General features: G+C 54.1%; 1 protein-coding gene across 2 annotated transcripts in view; it reads left to right on the top strand.

Moving 5' to 3' along the window:
- CMKLR1 (chemerin chemokine-like receptor 1) overlaps window positions 1–21,050 on the top strand; it is a 41,628-nt gene extending 20,578 nt beyond the window's left edge. The window contains exons 2-3 of one of the 2 annotated variants that reach the window (XM_040250959.1): window positions 17,780–17,853; window positions 18,960–21,050. In XM_040250959.1, the coding sequence (XP_040106893.1) occupies window positions 18,963–20,051 (1,089 nt within the window). In that variant the 5' untranslated portion in view covers window positions 17,780–17,853; window positions 18,960–18,962 and the 3' untranslated portion in view covers window positions 20,052–21,050. The remainder of the gene's footprint in view (window positions 1–17,779; window positions 17,854–18,959) is intronic. The other variant, XM_040250960.1, reaches the window with a different exon arrangement.
- Window positions 21,051–21,932: the final 882 nt, after the last annotated feature.

The raw sequence follows: 21,932 nt of genomic DNA on the forward strand, positions 1-21,932 counted from the left end.
GACCTTTGCCGGCTGCTCTGCCTGCCTTTGTGTAGAGGGGGTACTGAGGCTGGGAGGAGTGAGTGGACAGGAGAAGAGCACCCCCAGCAGAGGGACTCGCAGAGCAAAGGCCCGGAGGCCTTGAACACCACGCTTGGGGCACTGGGCTCCTGGGGCACAGGGAGAAGTTGTCTTGGAAGGATGTGGGTGCTGAGTTCCCCCAGAGGCCCCTCTCAGCTTCCCATGAACCCTGCAGCCCCATCCTGGGTGGGTTCATGCAGGTCACTGACCTCCCTCTGGCTGCCCAAAGGGAACAGAGTCCAGTGCTCACACCCAGGGACCCTCCCTTCCTCTCTTGGCTGCTTATCTCCACCTGGCCTCCCGATCTGGGCTGCCTTTTCCCCTTGACCTCCCCTCCCTGGAGCCCAGGAATGTCAGGATCACGCACACATGTGCCCCCCAAGTACACGCTTGTGGCCTTGTTTTCATCAGTAGTGAGATAACCAGAGCCAGGATCTATGCTGAGCACTCTCCAGAAGTCTAGTTATTTAATCCCAGAATAGTGCAGTGCAAGAGGAGTCACTATTTTCCCCCACTTTGCCGACGGGGAAACCAAGGCCCAAGGCAAGTAAATGATTCTCCCCTGGTCCCCAGCTAAGATTAAACCCAGGCAACCTGACTCCTGAGTTGGGCACTCAGCCCCTCCACCATTCGGCCTCCGTGAGAGCTTGAGTTTGATGGGCTGGTTGTCTGGCCTGACCAGAGAGGGAAAATGCTTGCCTAAAATCACACAGCAAGACAGGGACACGATGGGAGATTCTGTCAGTTTGAGCTCTAAGCTGCGCACTCAGTGTATTCCTCAGGTTTGCTGGAGTGGAAGATGCGGAGGGGGGTCAAGTTGCATCCTTGGGAGGTCTCATTAACCTGTCATTTAGCATAAACCATTCTCTCCCTGCCTCTCTGCACACCCACAACCTAGTCCTGAACCAACCTGAGCCAGTGAATGACAGGGCAGGGGGTGGGGAGTGGGGAGGAGGGGAGGGGTGTCAGCCCCCAGGCCATCATTACTTTTACTGCAGTTAATTGTAGGGGAGTTAAAAATAGAACTCCAATGATGGACTTCAAGGTCCAGCAACAGGGTTTACCAGACACCGCTTTTGGGCGGAGGATGCCTTTCTGAATCTAGAAATCAGACCCCAGAGTCTGCTCTTTCATCTACACCCAGGCTTCTGGACTTACTGCCTCCCACTGGCATCCCAGCATGAGTGTACCTTGTATGCTCTGATCGCCCCTTGGCATTGCCCAAGGATGGGGAATCAGTGTTGTCATGGTGACCAGATTTTATCCGTGGCATTAGGGATTCTGGGAGCAAGGGGTTGGGTCTCAGCCCCTGGGACTGGCCAGTGTGACCTGGCTTTTCCCATGAAGACTCATCTCAGTGTATCCAGTCCCCACTCTTCTGTTATTCCAAGATTTTTCTTGGAGCATTGGCGGTTGCCATGGAAACTGCTTTTGAGCAAATATGCCCATGTGAGCTGAGGAAGAATTCCTTAAGAAAATGGGGGGATTGCCATACTCCCCGACTCTGTGAGGGGGCCCTTGATTTCTGGAGTCTCCAAAGACTGCCGCTTCTGGGTACACCTGGAGCTGGAGGAGGATTTGCAGTCAGCTCCTCAGGCCCTTTGCTGGCCTCTTGCCTCCAGTCTCTCCTCTTCCAAGGCAGTCCCCATATCAGTCACGTGGGTTAGAGGTGGGGTCGTTTTAGAAAAATGGACACCTTTCTGCTTAAAATCCACCCATGCCCCCTATTACCCACGGGATAAATTTGGTGACTTGCAGGAGGTCTTATAATCTGACCCCTCTTCTTTTCTCAGCCATATCTCCTGCAAAATCCCCACCCTTCCCCTACCCCACTCTCTAATCTCACATTACCCAGCCTCTGTACCTTTGCAGTTTCCTCTGCAAATGTGCCTTGTCCCCCCACCACTCCATTAAGAAAAGGCTTCACACCCTCCAAGGCTCAACTGAAATGTTACCTCCTCCAAGAAGCCTCCCCTGCTTTCTCTGGTCATCTTCCCTTTGCTTTGTACAGAGTCAGGGCAACAAACTCAGCCAGCAACAGGGTCAGGCAGGAGGCATGATTGACTAACTTCGGAACATTCTTCGCTTCCACAAAGAATCCACGCTGTCCCATGAAAGCTGAAAGTGAGAATGACTTGGTTCATCTTTCTCTCACCAGATTGCTCTTGTTTCAACAACAGAGCCCGGGCAGGCTCTGTGGTGAACTGCAGCTGATTCATTGCCCCAGAGTCAAGAAAACTCTAGGGAAGTTGCCAAGAGCTCCATCCGGTCTGTGATGCGGGCCCAGGAGGGCTAGTTTGCTGCAAGACTGGATTTTAGGTGACATCTCAGAGCACTCACTGTGCCCTGCTCCTGCACCCACCTCCTACTGTGGAGTATAGACTCCCACAGCCTCCAATAAGGTGTGTGGCTCTTAGAAGGTACTCACTAGCTGCCTTTTGAATGGATGCTTGAATGAATGGAGCCATGCTCTTTTCTGAACCTCTGAAACCTCAGGCCTGCCTCAGGGCCTTTGCACTGGCCCTTCCCACTGTCTGAAGAGCTCTCCCATCAGACAGTGATATCTCTTCCTCTCTCTGTATTCAAGTCTGCTCAAAGGTAAGCTCTATCAGAGCCCTTCTCTGAACACTCTGCCTAAAGTAGCATCCACCCCATCTCTATGCCCCACTCCTCTTTATATTTTAGTTCACAGCAGATGTCAGCACCTGTTATATTCATTTCATTTTTCCAGCATTTACATAGTGCTTCCAACAAATCAGACAAGCTTCTGAACATGACCAGTATAAACTCATTTAATCCCTGGAGCAACCCTGTGAGGGAAGAGCTATCACCCCCATTTTTCAGATGAGGAAACCGAGGCACGGAGAGGTGTGGTGACTTGTCCACAGTCGCGCAGCGTCAGGGCAGGGATTCAAACCCAGGCAGTCTGACCCCAGACTTTTTGTCTCCTTTATTACAATCCACACCTTCGAGAATGTCAGCCCCTCCAGGGAAGCAGCCTATCTGTTTTGTTCCTTGCTGTAGCCCCTGGGCCTGGCACACAATAGGCATTTAATCAATAATTCTTGAAAGGATGGAGGAAGGAAGCAAGGAGGATCAGAGAACTGGAGGGAAGAATCCTTGGCCTTCCAAGGTTTCCGTTAGCCCAACATCAAGGCCATCTTGTCGGAAGTTTCTCAGCCTCCCAGAGGGTTTGAGTCAGCCTGTCTGGAAGGGACCCCGCCCCACCTCCCCTCCCCCTCCCTCCCTCTCCAATCGGGCTTCTGTTTTCTGACCTCTCCCAGACAAAGGTGCCAAACCGCACTCCTGGAGCTCCTGGGCCCATGCTGCGCACACTTCCTTCTGTGACAGGGCCAGTGGAGGAGAACATTCCAGGCCAGAGGCAGGAAGTCTATGGAACAAGGTGGCCTGGAGCGAACGGGGCCTTTGGGCAGCCAGCGAGGAGCCTGGGAGGGGCTGCTGATGGCCAGATGTGCCGGGGCCTCAGGGCTGCTCAGGGGACAAGCAGATGGGATATGGGAGCAGGCCGGGAGTGGGTCCAGGACCGGACGCTGCAGCCTCTTGGCATCTCCAGTTTACCCAGCATTTCCTGACATCCCTGGTGGCTCAGATGGCAAAGAATCTGCCTGCAAGGCAGGAGACCCGGGTTTGATCCCTGGGTTGGGAAAGATCCCCTGGAGGAGGGCATGGGAACCCACTCCAGTATTCTTGCCTGGAGAATTCCCATGGGCAGAGGAGCCTGGCAGGCTGCAGTCCATGAGATCGCAGAGTCAGACACGACTGAGCGGCTGATGCTTTCTCTGACCTCTGATCCTGCCTCCAGGGTCCCAGAGAAGGCCACACCCTGCCCTTGGACTCTAAAATAATGGACCCCACTGAGAGAGTGGAAATGTGTTTTCCAGTTTCATCACTGTGAGGTAAATCCTCTTTCCTATAAAATTAATAACTATTAACATTAATAGTGTTGGCAGCCATGATCAGGGCAGGCAGGATGCCAAGCTCTTCACCAGCCGGGTTTTACTGAATCCTCACAACTCCCAGAGAAAGAGGCTGTGGATGAGGGGCCTGAGACTCAGAGAGGTGAAGCTACCTGTTCAAGGTTACACAGCCTCTAAGTGTTGGAGCTGGAGTTGAAATCTAGTTCTAAGCGACAGAACACGATTCCAGGGACAACCAGGAGAAGAGAATCCCGAAGTCCAGCCTGGAGATCCTGATTATACCACGCTGAAGCTGAAGCTCCAATACCTTGGCCACCTGATGCGAAGAGCCGACTCGTTAGAAGAGACCCTGATGCGGGGAAAGACTGAGGGCAGGAGGAGAAGGGGGCGACAGAGGACGAGATGGTCGTACGGTATCGTTGACTCAATGGACATGAGTTTGAGTAAGCTGCAGGAGACGGTGAAGGGCAGGGAAGCCTGGCGTGCTGCAGTCCATGGGGTTGCAGAGTCAGACATGACTGAGGGGTGGAACAATTGCTCACTTTCCGGGTAACTTTGGGAAAGACCATGAAACTTGTTTGAATCTCAGTGTTCTCATCTGTTAAATGGGCATTAAGGGGATCAAGCATCGTTTGAGACCCTACAGGGTGCTGGCTGGCTGGCTGCGTCCTTCATGCGGGTCATTTCCCTTCATCTTCAGTGTCTCTAGGTCCCAGGTTGGAAATGGGAGGTTGGAGAATGGGCCACATAGCCCGGGCCATCTCCTTGTTATGCTTAACTTCCGGGTCGACAGAGGTGGGACAAAGCTTGTTTTAACCCAGAGACTACACTCAAGCTGAGAAATGCTTTTCTGAGGCTCTGGTGGAGGATATGGGTATGCCGGGAAGGGAGACGGGGCTAAGAGGGGGAGGGCCTGGCGGGAGCCATGGTCTCCTCATCCGGCCCTAGGCGGCATCTGGTCTGGGTGGAGAAGTCTGGGAGCGACCGCTGGCTGGCTCCCAGCCCTCCTCGGCTTCCAGACCCATCCGGGCTCACATTTGAGCTCCGTGGGTTTCCTGGAAAACGCAGCTCTTTCCTTTGGTTCCGAATCTGGATATTCAGCCTGGCTTTCTCCCCTCCACGGAACAGCGAGGCTGCTGGCTCTCACAGACGTGTCTGTGATTTCTCTACACAGACATTTGCTGAGCACCTGCTGTGTGCCAGGTACCATTTATATTATCATTTCATTTCACAGTAACGTTAGGAAGGAGGTGGTAATATCAGCCCCGCTTTACTGATGAAGACACTGAGACTCGATGTGGTCTCAGTGTGGTCTGAGACCACATCATCACAGTCTGTAAGAACCCCAGACTCGAGGTCTTGATGGTGCAGAAGCTTGTAACTTCACCTTGAACTTCTAGCCCAGAGATCTTAGATCTGCAAGGGGGTCCCCAGAGATTGCTTCATCCCTTGGATTTTCTGAAAAGGAAATTTTTACTGGGAACCTTACTATAGTTCAAAGAGGTGAAGCAACTTGTCTGAGGTCACACAGCATGGAGCCAAGCCATGCTATCTTTTTACTGGCACAAGGCTGGGGACAGACCCTTGGCCCATTCAACCACGGCATATTTTAAAGCTGGAAGAGAGCCTTTGACACCATCATCTCCCACCTCCTTGTTTCATAGTTGGAGAAACCAAGGCCCCAAAGGGTCAGGGATTTATCTAAAGACATTTGCCAAGTAGATCTTGTAAGGTATAGTAGAGAGAGCCCTGGGGTTCTTAATCTGGGTTCAAATCCTACTTCTGCCTCTTGCTAGCTTCATGACCTTGAGTAAGACTCTTAACCTCTCTGGCCTCAGCTTCCGCAGCTCTAAAACGGCCATGACAGCCACCTCCATCGCCCGGGTTTGTGTGGGATGATGCACATAGGTGCTTCTCAGCGTCCTGGCACACACAGTAGCAGCGTCAACCACTCCGTCATGTCCGACTCTTTGTGACCCCACGAAATTTAGCCCGCCAGGCTCTTCTGTCCACGGGATTCTCCAATACTGGAGTGAATTGCCATTGCCTTCTCCAGAGGATCTTCCTGACCCAGGGATTGAACCAGGTCTCCTGCATTGTAGGCAGATCTTTACCATCTGAGCTACAGGGAAGATTCACACATAGTAGGTGCTCAATAAAATATTGATACTTTGGTGACTATTATGAATAATATTTAACCCTGGCATTTGAGGGTCCAAGACTCTTTACCAGCACATCCAGGTGGGTCTTTGGGGTGACTTCCAAGGGCCTGGTGAGAGCAGCAGAGGGAGGGGCAGCAAAGAAGGACTCTGGGGGCAGATGAGGCTGACGCCCAGCTTCCTTGCCTTTCTTCCTCACAGTAGGTGGGGGCACTGTTGATGGGGACCGGGCCTTTGCCTGCCTCCTTCCGCGTGTCTCAAGGTACTCGGAGAAGAATTTTGCTCTGGAGCTGTGTTAGATGCAGGACCAAAGGTGGCCTGTGCTGGCCTGGATCTAGCAGGGACAGGGGCAGGAACTATGACAACTCAGAGCACCCAGGGCCCCTCAGTGTCTGGGCTCCCAGCCCACGCTGTGAGCAGGACACCGAGGGTATTGCCATGGCCAGCTCCTGGCTCGGGGAGAAGGCGACCACCGCTGGCAGCCTCCTCCAACCACATCCTGCTCTGTTCACGTAAACACCCCTGTGCCTGCTGCCTTCCAGATACGCTGTGTACACAGCTCGGGGATTATATGCATGAATGGACTCAAGGCTTCAGGGGATTAAGCAAATGCGGTGCCGGGCCTCCCAGTCCAGGGGGTTACAAACATGGGAGAAAGCTTGTGTATAGGCCACCTCCAGGGGCTGGGTCAGTGTTTACGTGGGAGAGACCCAGGCTATTTCCCCAACAGCTTTGGATGGAAGCTGAGTGTCCCGGAGAACACACTGTGTTTGTGCACGGGACCCATGGTCGGGGCCAGAGTGGCTTTCTGGCCTGGAAGGAGAGACACATCCACACACTCTTGCTGGGGGCCTTGTGTGACTGAAATAGCTGTTAGGTTTGCAGAAAAAAATAGCGCTTCTCAGGTAGCGCTAGTGGTAAAGAATCTGCTTGCCAATGCAGGAGACCCAAGAAATGCGGGTTGGATCCCTCGGTGGGGAAGACCCCCTGGAGGAAGGAAATGGAAACCCACTTCAGTATTCTTGCCTGGGAAGTCTCACGGACAGAGGAGAGAGGCGGACTACGTACGGTCCATGGGGCGGCAAAGAGCTTGACGTGACTTAGCGACTAAAGAACGACAACAGAACAAAGTGGGGGAGAGCTGGGATGTGGTTTGCGTTTTGACATGATCTCTCCAGCTACGAGGCAGAAAATGAAATCAGTGGAAACGGCATGCTGGTTAGGGGGTCTCTAGCAGACGGCCAGGTGGGCAGAAACGATGGGCGGATTTGTGAGCTGTTTAGGAAACAGACACGGGGATGTCTTGAGGGGGTATGTTGAGAGTCTGGACTCTGGGTCAGAGTCTCAGAGGGAAATGGATGACCCACTCGAACAGGGTCTTTTTTAAAGGGGACTTAAAACAAATGATTTGTTTGACTGCGTCAGGTCTTAATTGTATCATGCAACATCTTTGTTGTGGCCCACAGGCCCTCTAGTTGTGGCCCATGGACCCTCTAGTTGTGGCCCACGGGCCCTCTGGCTGTGGCCCACGGGCCCTCTGGCTGTGCCCCATGGACCCTCTGGTTGTGCCCCATGGGCCCATGGGCTCAGTAGTTGTGAAGAGGGAGCTTAGTCTCTCCTGGCCACGTGGATCTTAATTCCCTGACCAGGGATCAGACCCACGTCCCCTGTATTGCAAGACAGATTCCTCACTGCTGGACTACAAGGGAAGTCCCTCACACGGGGTCTTGAGCGTTTTGCTGTCCACCCTTTCTAAGTCCTTCCAAGCTTAGGTGATCATCAGAAGCATAAAGGATGGGCAGGGCTTCAGGTCTGAGAATACAAGGAGCCCCTCCTGCCCTTTAAGCCAGGTGGTCGGGGAGGGACCGGTTTCTAGAAGCCAGGCTGTGTAGTCAGGACTGACTCATGGAGACCCTGCAGGGAGGCCGCTAGGGCCATAGACACCTGACCTGCCCTCTTCCTGTCCTGTAGCCCCTGCTGGGCCTTCAAGGATAAACCCAACTAGAGGTCAGAGGGCAAGGAGTCTAGTGATGGTGTTTCTACAGCTCAGCCTGGGGGCACAGGGCAAGGGGCAGTGATCAGGGGCACAGAGCACACCACGGAGAAGGGATGGGTCATTCTAACAAGGGCGACGCTGTGTGGTGCAGTGGACGTTTGCAGGGTCTGCCGCTTCTGTGCTCTCATCAGCCATCGGAGGTTTCCTGGGGCCTCTGGCCTCTGGGCAAGTGGACCGCTCGCGTCCAAGGGAGCTTTTGCCTCGCTCGTTGCTTTTGCTCACTGCTGCAGAGTGTGCCCATCCAAACACCGCCCCATCCAAACCCAAAGAAAATGGGGCCGCCTATTAGCGGGCCAGCTCCTTCCATCTCGCTGCGGTGACTCAGCCAGAGCTCCTGCGTGTGGGCGTGGGACCGGGGAGGAAATTTTCCCCCGACACAGGGCTAATTCTGTCCGGGCGCTGGCAGCCAGTCCTGCGGCTGGAATGGGCATGGCTGCTATGTGGTTTCGCGGTTCCTGCATCTCTCAGACCTGTGGGTCCAGGGATGGGAACCCCGAGGTATCTCCAAGAGCTGTCCATGGGGGCTGGGAGGACCCCTCGCTCTGCCCTGGAGGATGAGTCCAGCCAGGGGACTGTGGCAGCAGGCCAAGATAACAGGACCAAAGTCGGTGGGCCCGGCCTGGGTGGTGGGGCGTGGATACTGCCAAGGAGAGACATTTGTGATGGGAGAGTCTTGCCTTCAAGGTCCCATTATGGTTCAAACCTGCTCGCTGAGGCTGTGGTCTTGGCAAGCAGAAAGAGCCAAGGCTGGGGGGGTCAGAGTTCTTGGTTCAAACCCTGGGATGATGCATCAAGGCTGTGTGAGCCTGGGAGAGTCACTTCACCTCTCTGAGCGAGGCTTCATTTGCAAATCTATGGAGTAAGTGGGGATGGACGTGGAGCGGCGAAGATGTGCGGGGCGCCAGGCAGACTTCTAGGCTCTGGGATACATCACACACAAGACAGGCTGAGGCCCTCTTCTCTGAGGCTTAGGGAGGGTCAGTTCCTCTCCCGGACCTCCGTTTTCCCAGCTACAAAACAGGATGCCTCTGGGGGCCCTCTCAGCTCCTAAAAGCCTTCGGGAGGCTGAGAAGGCTGGAGGAGAGGCCTCCAGGGCCGCCCAGCCCAGACTGTAGGGGTGGGCCATGGGGGAGGTGGGAGCGGGGACAGGAGTCCGGCCAAACGCGGAGGGAAGGGTTTCCAGTTTCCCTGCCCGGCTCCCACGCCCACGGCTCCTGATCAAGCCCCTGCATTCGGCCTGGGGCCGGGGGCCGCCGGAGGAAGCTTAGACCGGGCTTGAGAGGCAGCAGGCTGGGAGAGGGGCAGCCCTCGGTTTAGGTGTTCTAGGCACACAGGTGAGTGATGCTAGCAGGTGAGGGGTGGCTGGGGCCTCTGTGGGATGGTGGAGGGAAGATGAGGGGAGAGGGAGGGGACAGGGTGACAGAGAGAAGGCAGGAAGACTGCACTGAGAAGCGAGAGCAGGGAGAGGGAGACACAGAGACAGGGACAGACAGAGTCGGAAAAGCACAAGGCGAGACAGAAGGAGCGAGACTAAGACAGGGTGACTGAGGAACCAGCAGGGAGAGACCCAGACTCGGACAGAAAGGGAGTGAGCCCTCTGCAGACTCTAGCAGGGGTTGGAGACGAAGCAGAAGGCCACACCTGCTGCCCAGATGCCTCTCAGCCCTGCTGTCCCCCGAGCCCAGGGCACACAGGCCAGCAGGTGGCAGCTGGAGGAGCTGGGGGGACTCCTAAGGACCAGGGTTCAACTCCCTGCCCTACCACTAACCGGGTGTGTGACTGCAGGCAAGTCCCCCTTCGCCCACTGGTGCCGGGCCTCGGGCGTCCCCTCGGTAAATCTGGACAGGTGACAGTGGCTGTGCAGGCTTCGGGGGTGGCGGGGGTTCCAGGTGAGAAGAGCCGTGCCCACAGCGCCTCGGCCTCCTCTCCAGGGCCAGGGAGCAGTGGATTCCACAGGTCCCTGAAGGATGGGTGGATGCATGAGCCCCGCCTCCAAAGGGCTTTTCCTGAGGCACGCAGGATGTGACCCCTGGGATGTGATGCGCTCCCATTAGGGCCATTACCTAGAGGCAGAGGGGCTCAGAGGACAATCCTGGGGGCCTGGAGTCTCGTCTTGCTCCATGTGCAGAAGGCACACCCCGAATCTGTGGGGGTTCTTGAGAGATCCCACCAGGGCAACCCCCAGAGGATTCTGGAATGTTCCGAGGAGGCGAGGCAGTGGACAAAGAAAGAGAGTGGGGGTTGGAAGGTCAGCAGGCTCGGAGCTTCCTCTCGAGGAACTGGACCTACCTTGCTGAGCTGAGCCAGCTGTGTGAGGTTGGGCACCTTACTAACCTCTCTGGGCCAGTTTCCCCATCTGTAACAGCGCTTAGACCTATGCCTGGAATTTGGTGAGGACTCTACACGTGTTTGTTTAAGAAAAACAAAGCCAGAAACATCTGCCTGAGGTTTTTGCTCTCTGTGGTGGGAGGAAATAGATACGGCCTAACACCCTGCCCCCTCACCACACCACAGACACTTCCCCAGCAAGGGTCTGGCCCAGCCGGTGGGGAGAGCAGGACCAAACTTGCAGAATCTCCTGCCTGGTCCATCCGGTCCCAGCTTGGACTGGGCTGATGCTATCCCTCTCATGCGTGGTCTGGGTTCATTCTCGGCCTGCTGGAGGCGGCTGGCATGGAGGGGCTCTCAGGGCCCCAGGCAGGGCCAAAGCCGCTTGCTGGGCCTGCCCAGTGTGGCTTCATGAGGGATTCAATGACCTAGGCATGGGCTGCTCACTGCCCCAGGCAGGGATCTGGGGTGTTTTGCTTGTTTGCTTTGTGTTTTCCTGGACCTCAGGAGAGGAGAGAAGTCTGCCATAATGACACCCTTCCACCCCACCTTCATCTGGCTTCCGGAAACCCCCGCACTTGTCTAATGTTCCTTCATTTCCTTTGTCCCCAGTTCCTTCTCGCTGTGCCTTCCCAGCGAGGCACTCTAATCTGTTCACAGTGTATCTTGTTATTCAGCCCTGTTCTTTTGTGTTACTGTTTGGCTGCTTTTAGATGCGTGTTTTCAGTGTACTTACGCGCTATCTGGGTAGGTGGTTTTAAGATGCAGGGCGTTCCTTTGCTGTATGTACACTTGCTAATCTGCGGCCTCTAACAGCTGCCTAGCTCTGGGGCTTTCCCACGTTGCCTCTTCGCACGTAGCCTCTCCCACAACAGCTGGACGTCAGCCGCCTCCAGCTTCCAGCCATCAGCAGATGCCTGTGTGCGCTGCCCAGACCCCTGGATCCCTGAGTGTCACAGCGCACAAGGCTCTTGCTTCCTGACAGCCTGCACCTGTGGCTCGGCCAGCGGACTGCCCTCAGTGGGCAGGCAGCGCCTGGGATGGTGCCCCTCCGAGGACAGGATGGAGGGGTATAAACAGCTTCCCGGAATGCGACCTCCATTGTTTCCTGACCCCGCCCTGAACCAAGGCCACCTTCCTTGGGCCTCTGCCTGGCGCTGCCCCCTTGACCGACCTCCTCCCTTTCCCAATCTTACTTCTCCAGTCACTTACTGGGGTTTCCTGGAACACTTCCTTAATAATCACGTTTGCAGGAAGGCTGATGTGAGGTTTGCTCCTGAAGAATCCAAGATAAGGCATGCCTCCCCCACCCGCCTACAAATCCCGCACACGGGCATCTGGAAGCATGATTCTTCCTGGGGCTGGGGGGCACGCAGGGGCTCACGGGCACCCGCAGCGTGGCCTGGAGCCTTTGCCAGCCCGAGGGCTCCATCCCAGCTTTCTAGTCCTCTCGGTGGTTCTCATTTGCACCTCCTTGTTCATCAGTTTGTCTAACGCCTCCTGTAAGGTTTCCCTCCTGAACATTATCTGTTTAGATCGTTAGCCCATTTTTTCTGCCGGGGTTGCAGTCTTTCTGGATTTTCAGGAAGGTGCTCTCTGTACATTCTAGGTGGCAGTCCCAGTGCAGAGGAAGCGAACTGGAAGAACAGCAAATGGCAAGGTTAAGTTCTAACAGTAAAGGACAACTGTGGAGGTGTTGTGGGCTGGAATCTCATCTCCTCCCCTAAAGTCCTAAGTTGCTGTCCTAACCCCCAGTACTTTGGGAGCATGACTGTATTTGGAGACAGGGCTTAAAATTTTTTATTTTTAAAAAATATATTTTTATATTGGAGTGTAGTTACTTTACAATGCTGTGTTAGTTTCTGCTGCACAGAGAAGTGAATCCACTGGATATATACATCCCTCCCTCCCTCTGAAGCCTCCCTCCCACCCCTCTGGGTCATCACAGAGCACTGAGCTGAGCTCCCTGTGCTATGCAGCAGCTTCCTGCGAGCTATTTTATACCCGGTAGTGTATATATGTCTGCTTTGCTCTCCCAGTTCATCCTACTCTCTTCTTCTCCCTCTGTGTCCACATGTCCGGTCTCTGCAGGAGACAGGGCTTTTAAAGTGGCGATTAGCATCAAGTGAGGTCACTGGGGGGATGCTTGATCCAATCTGCCTGATACCCTTCTATGAAGAGGTGATTAGGACGCCGACACACACAGGGGGAGACCATGAGGACATCGCAATATCCTGAGGACCCGCTTGGTGCCCACTTTCTTCCCTGACCTGGACACAGAGCTGAATAAGACCAGTCCTCACCCTCAGGTAGCTTGCAATCCAGTCAGGTGTGTTGTTTTTTGTTCAGTCTCTGAGTCGGGTCCGACTCTTTGCGACCCCATGGACTGCAGCACGCCAGACTTCCCTGTCCTTCACTATCTCTTGGAGTTAGCTCAAATTCACATCCATTGAGTCAGTGACGCCATCCAAGCATCTCATCCTATATCACTCCCTTCTCCTCTTGCCCTCAATCTTTCCCAGCATCAGGGTCTTTTCCAATGAGTTGGCTCTTTGCATCAGGTGGCCAAAGTATTGGAGCTTCAGCTTCAGCATCAGTCCTTCCCATGAATATTCAGGATTGATTTCCTTTAGGATGGACTGGTTGGATCTCCTCCCAGTCCAAGGGACTCTCAAGAGTCTTCTCCAACACCACAGTTCAAAAGCATCAATTCTTCAGCACTCGGCTTCCTTTTTGGTCCACCTCTCACATCCATTCTTGACTACTGGAAAAACCATAGCTTTGTCAGAGCTTTGTCAGCAAACTGATATCTCTGCTTTTTAACATGCTGTGTGTAAAAGCCAGTAATAATCATATGAATACCATGAGCCCCGGAGTAGGAAGCCGGGTGCCCTGGGAGCCTGAACGGGGGTGTGTTAGTATCCTGCGCTGCTGTAACAGATTACTGCAGACTGCATGGCTTAAAACGACCAAAATGCACATTCGCTTGTGCCTCCGGAGGCCAGAAGCCTGCAGTCGAGCCGTTGCAAGCTGGGCTTCCTTGGAAGACTCTGGGGAGGGTCCCTTCTGTGTCCCCCAGTTCTGGGGCTCTGGGCATCCCTCTGCTCCTGGCCACATTCCTCCAGTCTCTGCCTCCCTTTTCACATGGCTTCTCTGTTCCCCTGTCAAATCTCCTTCTGTCATCTCCTCTCATGGGGACACTTGTCTTTGGGGTTAGAGGCCAGCTTCTCCCAAGGTGATCTCATCTTGGGATCCTTACGTCAATTATATCGGCAAAGATCCTTTTTCCAAATAAGGTCACATTCACAGGTTCTGGTGAATGTATCTTTTTTTTTTTTAAAGGGAAGATTTAACCCACTACAGGGGGTGGGGGTTGTCGTGGCAGTCTGGAAAAGAATTTCCAGACACAGAGCATTTCATCAGGGAGTGAGTTTATTAAGAACAAAGAGCAGAGATAACGTGGGTGCTGCGAGCACAGCGGGCTGACCTCCTGACGGATCAGGGGGAGCTGACCGTGAGAACAGCGGGCCAGCTCAAGTGAGAGCCGACGCTTTTGGTGGGTTAGTAGCCAATTTTATAGCCTTAAGACAAAGGAAATTCCTGCTGGAAAGGTGGCATTAGGTGACTGCTCAGGGTGCTCTAGGGTGAGTACAGGGGTGGGCATTTTTGCTTAATATGGGGTTAGGAAATCTGCTGGTGATGATCGGGGGGGCTTCTGGCAACGGTTACAAAGAGGGCTCAATCAGTTTCAGAGGTGACCTTGGTTCTGGGCTCCACTTCTGTGGCCTTGGTGCAAGGCCTCATACTGGTGGTCTTGGGAGGGGAACTCTACGAGGGTGGCGGGACACCAAGAGAAACCTTCCTGGAGAGAGGAGCCTGGTTTCAGGGCTGAGTCTGAAGTTGTAGAGGAAATTAAAGAGAGTGATTTTGATTTTTGGCAGGTGCCGCGTAGCAAATATGTTGGTCAAAAAGGTTTTAGGGGATTCCCTCATGGTCCAGTGGTTAGGACTCTGTGCTCCTAATACCAAGGACCCAGGTTTGATCCCTGATTAGGGAACTAAGATCCTGTAAGTTGCGGTGCGGCCAAAAAAAGAGAAGGTTTTAGTTGCTTCGCTTCAGGACACTTTGTCTCTTCACAAAACAGAGCTCTCAGACCTCCCAGGACCTTGACCTTGATTTGCCTGGGTCTTTCCCTGTCGTCCTCGCCGAGCCTGGGACAAGCTGGAGGGCCTTAACTCATCCTCCCAGTGGTCCTGAGAAGTCGGTAGGGCAGGGGTTTCTATCAGTCCCATTTTGCAGATGGCACAACTGAGGCTCAGAGATGGGGAGGCGACTTGGTCGGGTGACATAGGGAGGCTCCCCCCCATGCCACCACCTCCTCCGTGGTCCCAAAAGGGCACAAGTTGGAGATGACAGGAGGAATCTGGGAGCGGAGCCAGGACAGCTTGTGTGTTCCCTGGGCTCCTGGGGAGCCTAGGGCAGAAAGAGGGATAGTCTGGCCAGACTCACCTGCCCGCCTGGACTGTGATAGAAAACATCAGCTTGGCAAACGATTCCCAGCTGTGCCATAGACCTCAGATCATCCTGAAAACTGGGAACACAGGTTCCTCGAGGAGCCAAGAAAGGTCTGCAAAGAGGAGGTGTGCTGGGAGGGTGGAGCTGGGGTCCCTGGGGCATCAGCAAGGGTGCGAACAGACACAGGAAGGAGTGCTCACTTCCTGGAAAGCAAGGCGGTGAAGAGCAGGCTGAGTCAGAGCAGCCTGGGTGTGAGGGTGCGTGTCCCGCTCTTTGTCACCCCATGGACTGCAGCCCTCCAGGCTGCTCTGTCCATGGGATTCTCCAGGCAAGGATATTGGAGTGGGTTCAGTTCAGTCCAGTTCAGTCACTCAGTCGTGTCCGACTCTTTGTGACCCAATGAATCTCAGGCTTCCCTGTCCATCACCAACTCCCAGAGTTTACCCAAACTCATGTCCATCGAGTCGGAGATGCCATCCAACCATCTCGTCTTCTGTCGTCCCCTTCTCCTCCTGCCCCCAATCCCTCCCAGCATCAGAGTCTTTTCCAATGAGTCAACTCTTCGCATGAGGTGGCCAAAGTATTGGAGTTTCAGCTTCAGCATCAGTCCTTCCAATGAACACCCAGGACTGATCTCCTTTAGAATGGACTGGTTGGATCTCCTTGCAGTCCAAGGGACTCTCAAGAGTCTTCTCCAACACCACAGTTCAAAAGCATCAATTCTTCAGCACTCAGCACCCCCTTCCAGTACTCTTGCCTGGAAAATCCCATGGACGGAGGAGCCTGGTGGGCTGCAGTCTATGGGGTAGCTAAGAGTCGGACATGACTGAGCGACTTCACTTTTCACTTTCATGCATTGGAGGAGGGGATGGCAACCCACTCCGGTGTTCTTGCCTGGAGAATCCCAGTGACGGGGGAGCCTGGTGGGCTGCCGTCTATGGGGTTGCACAGAGTCGGACACAACTGAAGCGACTTAGCAGCAGCAGCAGCAGCAGCTTTCTTCACAGTCCAACTCTCACATCCATACTTGGCCACTGGAAAAACCAGAGCCTTGACTAGATGGACCTTTGTTGGCAAAGTAATGTCTCTGCTTTTTAATTTGCTATCTAGATTGGTCATAACTTTCCTTCCAAGAAGTAAGTGTCTTTTAATTTCATGGCTGCAGTCACCATCTGCAGTGATTTTGGAGCCCCAAAAAATAAAGTCAGCCACTGTTTCCACTGTTTCCCCATCTATTTCCCATGAAGTGAGGGGACCAGATGCCATCATCTTAGTTTTCTGAATATTGAGCTTTAAGCCAACTTTTTCACTCTCCTCTTTCACTTTCATCAAGAGGCTTTTTAGCTCCTCTTCACTTTCTGCCATAAGGGTGGTGTCATCTGCATATCTGAGGTTACTGATATTTCTCCTGGCAATCTTGATTCCAGCTTGTGCTTCTTCCAGCCAAGTGTTTCTCATGATGTACTGTGCATATAAGTTAAATAAGCGGGGTGACAATATACAGCCTTGACATATTCCTTTTCCTATTTGGAACCAGTCTGTTGTTCCATGTCCAGTTCTAACTGTTGCTTCCTGACCTGCACACAGGTTTCTCCAGAGGCAGGTCATTAGAACTCCTTATATGCCACTGTGCTCTGCAACAGCCTTACAAGGATATCAGTAGCTTCCAGGTAAGAAAACTGAGGTTCAGAGAGGTGAGGCAGCTTGCCCAAGGCCACAAAGCTGGGAAATCTGACTCCAGAGCCTGACTTCCAAGGATCCTGAGTGAAAACTCTCTTGGGTTCCCGCTGCTTGCCTGAGGAATTCAGAGTCCCAATACCACCTCTCTGAGCTCTCCAAGCCTTCACTTTGAATCCTGAGAGCCCAGACTGTCATCACGTTCTGGATCTTCCCACGGAGCTGTCCACCCCATTGCCCTTGCCCTTGCCTTCAAGGCCCCCACAAGCAGCCGCCAGTGGGAAATCACCCCGGGGATGCTGTATGAGCCCCGGCCAGTGCTGCTACCCACTGCCTCTGTCACGTGCCTTTCAGCAAAGTCCCTGCCCAGTGAGAAATGCCCAGGAGAATCCAGGGTTAGGGAACAACGTTACTCCCTAAGCTGCTTCCTCCATCTCCATAAATGAAGTTCTACCACGGATCACATTACCCTTTCTGATGTGGCCACAGGGAAGCTCAGAGTTGCAGGTCAGAGGCCTCAAGCCCATTGACTCTGCTGGTGTGCAGTTTCTGCCCTGGTTTGGGTTGGCTCTGATGTCTACATCTCGTTAAACGTTTTGTTGGTTATAGTTCCTTGTGATAGATAAATCGGTGCACATATCAACCCAAACACCTTACCCAGCGTTTTAGGGGTGCAATGTTTTTTTCTGTTTGTTGTTCGAGCCTCCCCAACAAATGCCAGTAGTGATAACGCTATTACTTCCAAGGTAAAGGTAAGGAAGGGGAAGGTCACACAGTCAGCAGGCTGACCAGATGTGCTGCAGTGGTGGGGGTGGGTCGGGGGAGATGGGGGTTGGGATGAAGGGTCTAGCTGTTGATCTGAGTTCATGAGACTCCACCACTTGCCAGCTGGGTAACCCTGGGCCCGCCTCTCAGCATCTCTTGAGTCTCTGCTTCCTCCTCTGTAAAGCGGGAGTAACTGGTACTTTCTGTCTCTGGCGCTGGGTCCACCGGACCTCTGGTTCTTAGATGGAGAGCCAACTGCTGCGCCTTGTTCTGCCCTGCAGGTGTTTCCAGCTGTGTTCGGGGGCTGACCGGCCAGGGACCACCACTGGAGAGCTGTGGATGTAACAGTGAAACGGTGAGGGGCCCTTGTGGTCTGAACTCCTCTCTCCAAAGGGCAGCAGTGGGAGGTCAGGACGAGGCAGGGGCGCTGTTGGTGCAGCTGTCCCCTGGGTTTTGGGAATCTGGTCAGAGTCAGGTTCAGAGCACTGTGTACCTCTTCATTGCACTTAGCATCACTGCAATTTTTCCACAATTGGAGGGTTTTTTTTGATGAGTGTTTGTCTCCCACTAGACTATAAAGGAAAAAGGGAGGGTCCGAGAGAGGCAGCAAAAACGTGGTGGCCCAGAAGCTAAGCGTCAGCAGCTGCCCTGACTCATAGACTGCCCCTTCCCAGCTTTGTGCTCTTGGGCACATAACTTAAGCTCTCTGTGCCTCAATTTCCTCATCTGTAAAGTGGGGTTTGTAACCACTTCACTGAGTTGTTATGAGGATGAAAGGACTTTGCATACATCAACCCTTTAGAATAGTACCCGGTATATAGTAGGTGCCTGCGAGCTGTTTGTCAAATAAATAAAATAGCAAAGCCACCCAGCCGGTCTTGCTCACAGCCAGGGAGGACACTGTTGGTCTCGCTGGTGGTGGTCACCCTCTTAAATCCAGTTATACATTTTGCTGGTTATAGTTCCTCGTGATAGATAAATCGGTGCACACATCAGCCCAAACACTTCAGCCAGTGTTTTAAAGGTGCAGTGTTTTTGTTTGGTGTTCACTCCTCCCCAGCCAACGCCAGGAGCTCTTTGTTTTCCTGAATTTGTTTATTTTGGCTGTGCTGGGTCTTTGCTGCTGTGTGGGCTCTTCTCTAGTGGCGAGCGGGAGCTACTCTCTGGTTGGTGCACAGGCTTCTCACTGTGGTGGCTTCTCACAGGCTCTAGGGTGCCCGGGCTTCGGTACCTAGGGCTTGCAGGCTCGGCAGTGGCAGCTCTCGGGTTCTAGAGCACAGGCTCAGTAGTTGTGGTGGAGGGGCTTAGGTGCTCCTCCACACGTGTAATCTTCCCCGATCAGGGATTGAACCCACATCTCCAGCATCGGCAGGCAGATTCATGACCACTGAGCCACCAGGGAAGCCCTTTAAAGCCAGTTCTAATCCGAGTTCCCCTCACGCCCCCTGTCTCCCCTGGCAGAGAATGGAGGCTGTGGATTACAACGCCTCCTACGAGGACTACCCTGATGACTTGGAACCCATCGTGGTTCTGGAGGAGTTATCTCCCCTGGAAGGCAGAGTGGTCAGGATCTTCCTGGTGGTGGTTTACAGCATCATCTGCCTCCTCGGGATCCTGGGCAACGGCTTGGTGATCGTCATTATCACCTGCAAGATGAAGAGGACGGTGAACACCGTCTGGTTCCTCAACCTGGCCGTGGCCGACTTCCTGTTCAACGTCTTCCTCCCCATCCACATCGCCTACGCCGCCCTGGACTACCACTGGGTGTTCGGGACGGCCATGTGCAAGATCAGCAACTTCCTGCTCATCCACAACATGTTCACCAGCGTCTTCCTGCTGACCGTCATCAGCTTCGACCGCTGCGTCTCCGTGCTCCTCCCCGTCTGGTCCCAGAACCACCGCAGTGTCCGGCTCGCTTACACGGCCTGCCTGGTCATCTGGGTCCTGGCTTTTTTCTTGAGTTCCCCGTCGCTCGTCTTCCGGGACACGGCCCGCCTGCACGGGAAGATATCCTGCTTTAACAACTTCAGCCTGTCGGCCGCCAGCTCTTCGCCGTGGCCCGCTCACCCCCAGGTGGACCCGGTGGGCTCCGGCCGGCACATGGTGGTGACCGTCACCCGCTTCCTCTGCGGCTTCCTGGTGCCGGGCCTCATCACCACCGCCTGCTACTTCACCATTGTCTACAAGCTACAGCGCAGCCGCCTGGCCAAGACCAAGAAACCCTTCAAGATCATCCTGACCATCATCGTCACCTTCTTCCTCTGCTGGTGCCCCTACCACACCTTCTACCTCCTGGAGCTCCGTCGTGGCTCCGTGCCTCCCTCCGTCTTCAGCCTGGGCGTGCCCCTGGCCACCGCCATCGCCATCGCCAACAGCTGCATGAACCCCATCCTGTACGTCTTCATGGGTCAGGACTTCAAGAAGTTCAGGGTGGCCCTCTTCTCCCGTCTGGTCAATGCCCTGAGTGAGGACACAGGGCATTCCTCCTACCCCAGCCACAGGAGCTTTACCAAGATGTCATCTGTGAACGAGAGGGAGACTGGCATGCTCTGAGCCTCGCCCGGAAATCCCCTCAGTGGATGCTTCCAACCTTGGAGGAGGCTCAAAGCTACACCTTCTGGAGACCATGGCAGGAACCTTCCCCACTCCTCAACAGTGGACACTCCCAACCTTGGAGACTCAAAGCTATGCCTTCTGGACACCACAACAGGAGCCTCTTGGGCAACCCACAGATGCCCACTGTATTTTACGTGGGGCTGAGCAGTGTTTTTGAGCTGGGAATATAGGGTTTGGAACGCCTTTCCTCCAGGGGCGTGGTGGGCACAGCATGCTGTGGTGCTTAGGCTTGGACCTGTATTTTGTACATCTTCGGAGACTTGCCTTGACCAACGCAAAGCAAAAGAGGGAGAATTTTCTAAAGCACTGCCATGAACTGGGCTGGGCATAAAACAGAGGGATTCAGTTACCTACCTGAGCACGTTCCAGGCACGACACAGACAGTTTGCAAGGCCCGTTTCTGGTGTAAGGAGAGGAGGTCAGAGCCAAACCAGTGTGATGTAGATAGAGCCCTATATTAATAGCTGGCCAGAAATCCTGCTCTTAAACCATTTTTCAGGTCTAGGGCGTGTTGGAATGCACACACCTTTTCCAGGTCACCTGGGAAGAGAGGGTGACATATGAGCACAGAAACTCCTCGGACCATGCATTTGACTTTCAGATCAGCTGGAAAGATAGACAACAGGTCCTGAGGGGGGCATGGGGCTTTTTAATGGGGGCAAGAGAAGGGCTACAGGGCTACAGCGAAGACTTGGGTCTTGTTGGGGAAGGAATGGAGAAAGAAAAGATCTTTCAGAGGGCGTGTGACAGGAAACAGCTCACCCTAGAACCCTCCAGGGCAATGGTGCTTCCGGCTGTAGCTGTGTTGAGGGTGGGGTCAGGCTGCCAGCCCCTTGCCCAAGCCCTGTCCTCACTTTGCATTTGTTCCCCTGGGGCTGGTTCGAGGTGGGCAGCCCCCTACTCACTCCATCAGGGCAATTCCTCCCTCTTTCCTGACCCACTGACTCTGGCTGTTGATGCTCGGAAGAAGACACTTCGGGGCAGGGGGTGGATGGTGGGTGGGGGTGGAGGGTGGGATCTCTTCTTTCTCAATGTCCTCAGAGCCTTGCTGGGGGCTAGCCCAAAATCAGCTGCAGGAAGCAACCTGGGAGGGCCAAAGATGCCTCCGGGGGGCCCAGTCCCTCTAGAAGCAGAATCTGGAGCCTGGCTCATTGGACTGCGCTCCTGAGATGCAGGGCCTGGGGGGTGGTGGGGGTGGGGTGGGCCCAGCGGGGGTTGGGCTGGGGTGGGGGTGGGGGTGCCCTGGGCCCAGGACTCCTCCTGTGGGCGGTCACACTGTCTTTTCCAGTATTCCACTTACAAACTGCAAAGGCGATGCTCAGAGTGGGGAAGTTACCCAGCGTCACAGAGCCAGCCAGGGGGCAGGGTCTCGAGAAAAGAACAGAGCTGTTCTGTCATGGAGAATGCCTCTTCGGAGAATATTCTACGCTGTCCTGGTAACCTACATTTATTTAGCACGTCTATGTTAAGCACTTTACATGTGTATCTCATTTATCCCTCACGGCAGCCAGCCCCGAACAGCCAGCCCCGAGTTAGGTACAATTATCACTTCCCTTTTATGCACGAGGCTTCTGGGGTTCAGAGAGTTTAAGTAACTGGCCCAAGGATGCCCAGCTGATCTCTGTTAAGAGTCTGGACTTGAACCTAGGTCTGTCTGGCTCCAAGAAGGCCACAGAGGCTTAGGGTTTTGAGCATTCATGTATGCGTATCCCTCAGCAGATTCATGTTAACATCTTAAAGGCTTTAAAGGCAGCTATGCAAATAGCTTTCAAAAATGATCCAAAGTGGCAGAGAAAATGTACTTGGCTCCCAGCTCCC

The sequence above is a fragment of the Oryx dammah genome, unplaced genomic scaffold (genome assembly GCF_014754425.2).
Source record: "Oryx dammah isolate SB20612 unplaced genomic scaffold, SCBI_Odam_1.1 HiC_scaffold_12, whole genome shotgun sequence".
NCBI classification, from domain to species: domain Eukaryota; kingdom Metazoa; phylum Chordata; class Mammalia; order Artiodactyla; family Bovidae; genus Oryx; species Oryx dammah.